At 42.5% G+C, this 9,453-nt stretch overlaps 1 protein-coding gene across 1 annotated transcript; it reads right to left on the bottom strand.

Annotated features, from left to right (window-relative positions):
• Window positions 1-1,017: 1,017 nt before the first annotated feature.
• On the bottom strand, window positions 1,018-4,270 carry lactb2 (lactamase, beta 2). Its single transcript, XM_058069464.2, has 7 exons — window positions 4,052-4,270; window positions 3,448-3,608; window positions 2,458-2,578; window positions 2,199-2,377; window positions 1,735-1,883; window positions 1,558-1,645; window positions 1,018-1,484 (listed from the first exon to the last, which is right to left on the bottom strand). The coding sequence occupies exons 1-7, from the start codon at window positions 4,171-4,173 to the stop codon at window positions 1,441-1,443; spliced, it is 864 nt and encodes a 287-aa protein (XP_057925447.2). The 5' UTR covers window positions 4,174-4,270; the 3' UTR covers window positions 1,018-1,440.
• Between the last annotated feature and the right edge of the window lie 5,183 nt (window positions 4,271-9,453).

Below are 9,453 nucleotides of genomic sequence, written 5' to 3'. Positions count from 1 at the left end.
TGAGGACTGTCCAGTCCAATGCATATGGTTGTATGTTAAAAGACCACATTTTAAAAAGATACATCGCTGTTTCTTATCAACTCCTATTCCGTTCGCAGCTAGCGGCACAAACCGGAAGGCCTATTATGCACTCACGAGTGTGACCAACCACAGCGGAGTGGGCGTGCCTGCAGGCTGAATAGGTGCCGATTCTGGAAGAACTAGAAAGGGTTGTGTGCGGATTATCGCATGAAGCTACTCTATTGGAGTCCATAAGTCAATACAAAGGGCGGAAAAATGAGCATAATAGGTCCCCATTAGGGATTCACACTCATATTCACACTTGTTAGACTATTTAAGTCTACAATTAACCCAACATGCATTTTTTTGGAATGTGGGAGGAAGTGACAGTACCCACAATATCCATACGCTAATGGAGATTTGAACCAGGATCTCCTGACTACAAGTCCGGAGTTGTTGGCCAAAGAATAACATATGACAGGATAATACATGCACGCTTTTGTCTAATGGTGGTTGTGGATGCTTGAAATGAACGTAACACAACCTTGCAGTCTGGATCTCCTCCAGCTCCTTTACCGACCGTTGTGTTGCAACACGGAGTTTGATTCATGCACTTCTTCATTATGAAGCAGGGAGGAGTAAAGTCACCTCAGTCCAGGGAGTGTTTAGTGTAAAAAAAGACACGCATGCAACCTCAACACTTCAGCCCAAAGTCCTCTTACAGCAGTGGTGTCCAAAGTGCCGGCCTGAGGCTATTTTCACGCCACAGGTTGTTTTTTAATGGCCCTCGTGTGAAAATGAAATGATCCTAGGATATAGTACTAGATATTACACCTATTTCCACCTATTTGCTTTGTCACATACAACATGAAGCTAAAATGTGCATGTTTTGTTTAATAGCTTAGCATAAGTGGATTGTTTTAGCTTCTTTAGTGTACTAAATGTATCACAGTGGCCTCACATCATTTAATCTTTCTGTCTGCAACCTTTGCTGGAAACAGATTTACATAGCTGTCAAACATCATGAAGATAGTTCAATTCATTTAAATTTTTATTATTTTTATACAGGACACTCATGTTGAAACTGCTGTAGCTTCCTTTGATTGCTTCGGTTGTCATTTTTAGGAACCAATATACAGTATAAACACCCATTGGGATCAACTATAACTAATATGTACATCTTGCTACATTAAATTTAATACAAGTACTACCCCCGAAGACAGCTGGGATAGGCTCCAGCACGCCCGTGAATGAATGAATGAGTACTGATTGTAACACTGAAATTACAATTCTTATGCTGACGCGTTGGATAAAACACTAAAATGTTTATTATGAACACCCACTGAAATTATCAAACACATTGATTTGAAAATATGTTTTAGTGAATTTTTTTTTTTTAAATCAGGCACATTCTGATCACTTTCAGTCATGAGAAATCCATCACAAGTTGCTCCTCCATGTGCTGATCTGTGATGTTTCAGTCACTGAGGGGCAAAACAATACTTCATAATAGTACAAGTACAAATCGTAGAATAGAGTAGTCTGTTGTCAACTCACCTTGTCTGATCTTTCCTTCTTTCTCCATTTTTTTTAAGTGATGCAGCAGGTTCACATTGGCTGCTTGATGCAGATACTCAGGAGTGTCCTGCACAGTGAATAAGGAACAGTTCAAATCTATTGAACTATGTATATGAGAAAATATAGCATATGGACAACAGTGTTTTGTTGTGTGACCTTGTAGACAATCTTGACAAGCTGCATGGAGGAGAAAGACTTTCCCGCTCCGGCTTTAATGGCCTCCAGGATCTGTTGTTCTCGCTGGTCCCGATGGCTGATGTAATGTTGGATCTTTGAACCAGCGTCCTGAACCACCGGACCGTGACCTGCACACAGCAGAGCTTCCCTCATCTGACCTCAACTTCCTGAACCCGGATCCTAATGTAAAACCTAAACATGTGTCCTTTAAGAAATTAAGTAAAGAACAGATTTTTTGATTGCCTATTTTTAATGTGTTTTTAATTTTTATTTTTTACTTATGTCTGTTTACGTTTAGCATTTGTATTGTTTAACAGGGTTTTTTTTTCGTCCTCAACTGGCCCTCCGTGAATAAATAAAGGATGAATGGATGAATGTCCTGGTCTATTTATCCATGCTATAGTCACTGAGAAATAAAAGACAAAGTCCTTGTTTCCACTCACCAGGATAGATGAGGTCGGCTTGGACCTCAAGCAGTATCTTCAGTGACTTCATGTAGTCGTGGAGGTCCTCAAAGACAGCCGTGCCTTCTCCCAGGATGCAATCTCCTGAGAAGATCGCTTGCTCCTCCTCCAGGAAGAGCGCCATGTGGTCATCTGTGTGGCCTGGCGTGAAAACAACCCTGAGATAAAAAAATTAAAATAACGTGTTAACATCTCCTCACTTTATTTTGACCTTTTAACTTCCAACATCTCAGCTGACTTCAGCGTTGCTCCCTCCGTCTGGACTATATCGCCATCCTTCAAGTATGTGTACTTGATGTTTTCACATGTCTCCTGAAGCTGGCTGGAGCGAGGAAGTTTCCCAACTCTGACATCACAACCTGGCAACACACAAACATGATATGTGGTAATTACTTTTGAACTATTACAATAGCATTATTGTTATCAAATTATTAAGGGGGATTAACGGGGACCTATTATGATCATTTTCGGCCTTTTGTTTTGAGATGTGGTCTCCTATAGAGCAGCTACACACAATTACCAGCACAGAAAGCTGTCCAAATCTTCCAGAATCTGTTTTAATTTATTCCACTCTGGGCATGCCCATTCCGCTGTGATTGGTCCCACTCCTAAGTGCTTCCAAGGACTTCCGGACTACTGTAGAACCCCACTTTCTAATTTTGTTGATAATAAATGAATAAACCCTTTTGGAGATCTACTTGAAACGTGTTTAGGAGCTACTGGTTGGAGACCCCTGACTTGCCGTGTAAAGAGTGGCAATGTGGGTTTAAAAAACTTGAGTAGACCAATAACTGTGGTGGAAAAAGGCTATTAACAATTCCAGACATTGTTGAGTTTGTAATTTGCACCCCGCGATGTACACCATAATGCTACACAGACAACCGCTTAATTACACACTGATAAATTATTACTCACAGCTCATGATTCTGACTCAACATGACCAATTAACGTTGGAAAGCCATCGGACTTCTGCAACAGTCTGTCGTATAGTCCAGCTTCGCCCATGCTAAGCCTACAGCTTATAGCGGGGCACGCCCATATAAGGAAGCCCGACTAACTTTGACGTGATGTTAGCAAAACATCACTGAAACTGATCGTTCAGAGCCATCCCAAACTTCTTTCAGGCCTCAATTCCAAACGCACAGACCTCATTATGTCAAACTTTGGCATTGTTTAACACGATAATACAACGTTTCAGTAAAGTCAGAAAAGCGGAAAAAGCCCTCACCAGTGATGTCTCTGCAGATGTCCCCCACGCCGCCTGTGTGGTCATGGTGCCAGTGAGTGACCAGGATCTCTTGAATGCTGGTGTTGAACTTCCTCAGGGCCTCCTTCAGAGTGCTGATGTATTCAGGGACAGCAGGCTCACCAGTGTCTATGAGCACCCGTCTGGGGAAAATACAAATAAGATGATGTGGACTGATACTATGTTCATAATTTACAGGCCTGTAAGTACATTGAACATTACTCCCACCACATTGAATACAGACGTATTTTCCTATACATATTTTCATAGAAGAAATTATACCTTAATCATTGCTGTTAATCATTTTGGTGCATTTAATAAACACCCCAAACACGATGGTATAATGATTCTATGTATCTGCCATATGCATATGTTAAAAATACGCGTAGTGGTTTCTGATACAGTCGAGCAAACCTAAACTTTGTTAAAAATCAATGTCGCGTATTGTACATAAACACGTGAATAAATAATCCTCTCTTAAAAGTTAACATTGGACGACACGTTCTTCTTATCCAAATGCTTATCATCTGTGATAAACTCTTTTGAAATGAGAAAAGCAACATGTCTGACATGTCCTGCATGTCACCTGTCCCCGGTGCCGACCAGGTAGGTATTCGTTCCCTGCAGCGTCATGGGTCCAGGATTACAGCCCAAAACCCGAATTACGCGGCAAGACAGCTGCTCTATACGCGGAATTACTGCAGCCATAACGGGGACTGAACAGAAGAAACGGCACAAAAAGAAGCACAGAACAAATGGGTAAAAGGGCAACTGACTTGCAGGAAGTTAAAACGACCAGGAAGAAATCCGGAAATGGCGCGCGGCAATGTTTACTTCCTTTGCCAGGTTGCCTTCAAAATAAAGGTTCTGACTGAGCCTCAGGATAATATCCTACAAGTGAGAAATTAAAGAAAAATAGAGAAAAAAAAGTCTATCGATGTATTGTTATTGCAGCTACAAATATAACCCCCTCTAACTGTTAGATGATACCGTGCTGTGGCACAGACTATACACGTGATGGCGCTATTGTCTGTAATATTTATCTAATGGAGTCATCCAGCTAGCGCTCCATCTAGCCGTATCTACAGTGTACTGTATATTTATATATCTGCCAGCCCAAACACAACACAAGGCATTCCATCACGTTTAGCAGTCATTTCTCTTAATGTCTTGTTTGATAGTTGTCCAAATTAATGTTCCACTCCTACCTAATGTCTTGTGTGCGTGTGTGTGTGTGTGGGGGGGGGGGGGGGGGGGCATTATTTCTCTAAATGAAATAGGTGCTGACATCTGAGCAGCGGAAGACACCCCCCCCCCCACCTCTCTTTGTAATTACACAACATAATGGCGGTGCAGTCGGCCCGTAATCTCCCATTAGAATCATTCTCGGCTGCCTCCACTGGCTTCTAATTCAATATAAATGCAAATGACCGGGGGCGGTGGATGGGGGGGGGGGGGTGGGTACAGGAACAGTGTTATGGAGTGCACGACACACCCTTACTGTTTACAATACATACTGTTGGTTCCCACAATGAGGGTGAGGGGGTCTCAATGCTTCGTACCAAAACTGACTGGACCTGCTAACATGGACTCAAAAAATACTAGAGAAGCTTTAGGACTTGGATCTTTAGCTTGTTTAATTTGAGAAGGAAGGCCATAAAACCACATGTGGATAGGAATCCATGTTTTCCTTGGGGTTTTCTTGAGGTGATGCTGAACTTGTAGAGCAGGGGTGCTCATTAAGTCGATTGCGATCTACCGGTCGATCGCGGAGGTGGTACTGGTCGATGGCGGCGTGACATTAAAAAAATATCATCCTAGCATCAATGCCGTCACTTGATTGATATACAGGGCAGCCATTCAGATGACAACTGAATGTTGCCCTTCGGGTGACCAATCAAATCAAAAACGTCTCTAAGTGCAGCAGAACTTACGATGTCAGCCTATCATCCATCCCCGTTACTTGATTGACATACAGGACAACCAATCAGATGACAACTGAATTTTGACCTTTAGGTCACCGCTCATGCGTAAACAACGATGCAAAGTGCTAAGCTAGTCGGCGAATTGTGTCAGATTTTAAGCCCTCGCTAAAGTTTATGGTCACTAAAATGAATGAAGGAGCTGGACCAAGTAAAAAGGCAAAAACATATCACTTCCATACGGAATGGGAGGTGGACTTTTGTTTCACAATGTCTTTTTCGAAGTGCGTTTGCCTGGCTAACCTGGCTATCAGCAGCTACTGTCCAGACTATGCATCCCTGGCTGATTCAATTCAGTGCAAGTCATCAAAGTAAACTCAGGTAATTACAAAAAATGTTAATAGTTAATTATGTGTGTTTTGCAATATTGGCTCATTTGGTTATGTAAGGTACATCAACATACATTGTACGTACAAATAATCCTCAATACATTTGAAAATAAATAGATGTTTTGCATTTTTGTAGTGGGTAGATCATTTTGACTCGGTCATTTTAAAAGTAGCTCGCATGCTGAAAAAGTGTGAGCACCCCTGTTGTAGAGGAACCATGTGGACGAGAAGGTTATGTGGGTGTTATGACAAGGATGAACCAGCAGGGGTCGCGGGCCTTGTGGTGGTGACCTAAGGCCCACAGTCAGCTGCCAGCCTGTTCTAAAAATATCTCAAATGGCGCCACTTACCAGTGTATTTCTTTGGATGCTATTCTTGTTTACATCACACTTACATCTAAACTGGAAATGCCTGTATAAAAAAAATGTTTCATATAAATGATCTCTGACCTAGTAATGTTCAAAAGTCTGTATTGTGTACATGACCAAAACATAGCGTTTGTGCGGATCATAAAAACTGGTGAAAAGAAGCTAGTGGGCTCAGCAAAAATGAGTTGTTACACTCACTTTGTAACTCTTATGTCAGATGTACAATTTGCTACATTTAAGTATGCTGGAAAATACTGAAAACAAAACAGTGCCTTAAATGACATGATGTCTGTGAACACAACACCTCATTGCTCATAATAGTATGGTTTAAAGTGTGAATTGTTATTATTAAAGACACTAATGTTAGACAAATACATGTTTAGACTTGTGTGGTATACCTTGTAGCTTGATTGACATATTCAGTTCATTTGGAGCTGTCAATACTTACATTCATTCATTCATTCATTTTCTACCTCTTTTCCTCACAAGGGGGTGCTGGAGCCTATCCCAGCTGTCTTCGTGCGAGAGGCAGGGTACACCCTGTACTGGTGGCCAGCCAATCACAGGGCACATATAGACAAACAACCATTCACACTCACATTCATACCTATGGACAATTTGGAGTGGCCAATTAACCTAGCATGTTTTTGGGATGTGGGAGGAAACCGGAGTACCCGGAGAAAACCCACGCATGCACAGGGAGAACATGCAAACTCCACACAGAGATGGCCGAGGGTGGAATTGAACCCTGGTCTACTAACTGTGAGGTCTGCGTGCTAACCACTCAACCGCCATGCTGCCCTCAATACTTACAAATATATATAATCCTGTCCTGTCTTTTACTGTATCATTCTGTTAAATACTGTTAATTCTGTTTAAATACGGTACAAATTGGCTTATTTCAGACATAGTTGCTCATGGTGATTAACTATGATTAATTAATTTGAAAACTGATTAATCTAATTAAAATTTGACAGCCCTAAATAATACACACAACAAGAAAAACAAATAATTTCTTTGTAAAAATAAACACCGAGGATAACTAAAGATATCAAGCTCACAGCACTAGTATCAAAACGATACAGATATTACCCTCTGTATCGATACTATCAATATTTGGATGGATCCACACCCCCCACCTCCTGTGTCCATCTTCACTGTAATGTTGTTGCCAGCTCAGGCAGAAAGATGACCACAACTCCAACCCGATTCTTCCTCTCCAGCTCAGTGTTCTCTTTTCATTCTCCTGTTTGAATCCCGGAGAAATGAATGTCCAGATAAGACGCCGACCTTTTGGCCCTGCTGATGGAAACATTTTCTGTCTTTCTTTGGGAAAGGCACCATATCATCAGAATTCCTTTACTGGTCACTTTTAAAGAGGTACAAGCGAAACAATGCAATCATCCATCCACACATACATATAACCCATACTGTACAATAAGATGGGGGTCGGGGGGGTTAGACAGCACAGGATGGTTGACCAACAAAGGAGGGAGAGGAAAGGGAACAAGAGGATAAGGGAGGGAAAAAGACAATTCCAAACTAAGCTCCTATGGAGGAGTACAGTGTGGGACTAAGTATACACGAGCACTTTATCAACATGAACACAAGACTTGCACCAGGGGGTGGGGAAGGGGAGTAGAGGTGTTCCCAGCCACAGCCAATGGAGCCATAGGTGGCATGAGCCAATTGGCGTCCATCCAGCACCCGGGCATATAGCGGCAAAGGCGTTGGAGGAGGGATGCGAGTGTCCTTGGACACGTGAGTGTGCAGCCCTGAAGAAGTTCCTCCAACGGGGGCCCGAGCTGAGAGCCTCGGTTCACAGAGTGTCTTTGCGATCACACAGCAGCGGCCGTGGAGACGCCTGTGATGGAACCTCTGGCAGAGACAACAAACAACAGGTGGCCGTGAAGAATAGCCCCGCTGCAGCAATCTCTTGGGGGCCGAATTGCTGTTGAGCCGCGACCTTGGATCGGCTGAGAGATCAGAGGCCGAAATGCAGACAAAGTTGTTTGTTTGACTTAGTGAGTAGCTGCATTCCAATAGACGTACACTTGGCTACACAAGTGTACACTTGTGATTCACCGTCACAGTCCGACTTTTTAGCTGTAGCCAACATATCAGTCGGACGGGCAACCGTTGGGCAATGCATAAGGCAATCGGGGGGGGGGGGGGCATATCCCAGGTGTGCTTGATTGGCATTGTGCTTGATCAGGTCATTTTTGGGGATGCTTTCTGTTATTTATGGCATTAAGTACTTCATTTTGTTTGACTTGCCAGAGTGCTACCTTTCCCTGCTCGGTATTTCCTTTTTACACTTTAGTTACGTGCCATCTTACTATGGACACCTTTGGGAGTGTCCTGAGAGTTCTGAATAGATAATGACCTCCACGAAAGAAGACTTGTCCAACTGTACATCACGTGTACCTGGAAGGGGAACATTCTTTAAGGGCACACAGGTTGATCAGTTCCATTATTTTGATTTGGACAGCAGTGCAGAGAGAGACTCTTAAAGTATGAGACAGGAATAAAAGGAGATATATGGTAATGGTAATGGTAATGGTAATGGTTTTATTTCATTTGAACATGCATCAGATTACAATTGAGTGCATCCCATAATCAGTTCCCAGTTCCACATGTCCAAAAGGAGTAGGAAGAAGCAAAGCTTATTAAATCCTACCCCTCCATCTGGTACTTTTACAATCACTAACTGTTACATTTGTTCACTTCCTGCTTTCCTAATATAATTTAAGTTTATTTTTAATTTTTCCTTTATTTATTATTTATTTTATTTTTGTATGTATGTATTTATTTATTTTTTGTCACGTACCAAAGTAGGAGGTGATATGAGCATCCAATGCCATAATGGGTACCATAGTAAGTGTCAATATAGTGATATATATAGCACATCATGACACTACAGGAACAAAGCAGTAAAGATCAGGGAGGAGATGGGAAGGATGCAACCACATTTGTCGGGAGCCAGCAGAAGAACATGCCCGGTATTTTAGAAGAACATATTATTGAAGTCATTTGGCGTTAAATATGGAACTTTTACTCCTTCCGTTTCTCTTCTGTCTTCTGCGATTAGCCTTTGTGACATCAACATGTTGAATCAATGTGTGTGTGTGTGTGTGTGCGTGTGTGTACGTGTGCACGGACTCAATCAGCTGTGCAAGGAACCCCTCCCCAACACAGCGTGACGGACCCTGATCGCACCGATTGGCCTCCCCGCCTCCATCCCGCCGCTCCCTCATTGGCTGGTGTGCGAGGAGGCGGCTGTTTGAGGCTGTTGCTAAGATCCTGTTG

This window comes from Doryrhamphus excisus, linkage group LG11, assembly GCF_037039965.1.
Source record: "Doryrhamphus excisus strain RoL-2023G ecotype Guam linkage group LG11, RoL_Dexc_Guam_v1.1, whole genome shotgun sequence".
NCBI classification, from domain to species: domain Eukaryota; kingdom Metazoa; phylum Chordata; class Actinopteri; order Syngnathiformes; family Syngnathidae; genus Doryrhamphus; species Doryrhamphus excisus.
The sequence above is the reverse complement of the archived record's forward strand: the minus strand, read 5'-3'. Positions and strand labels throughout refer to the sequence as shown.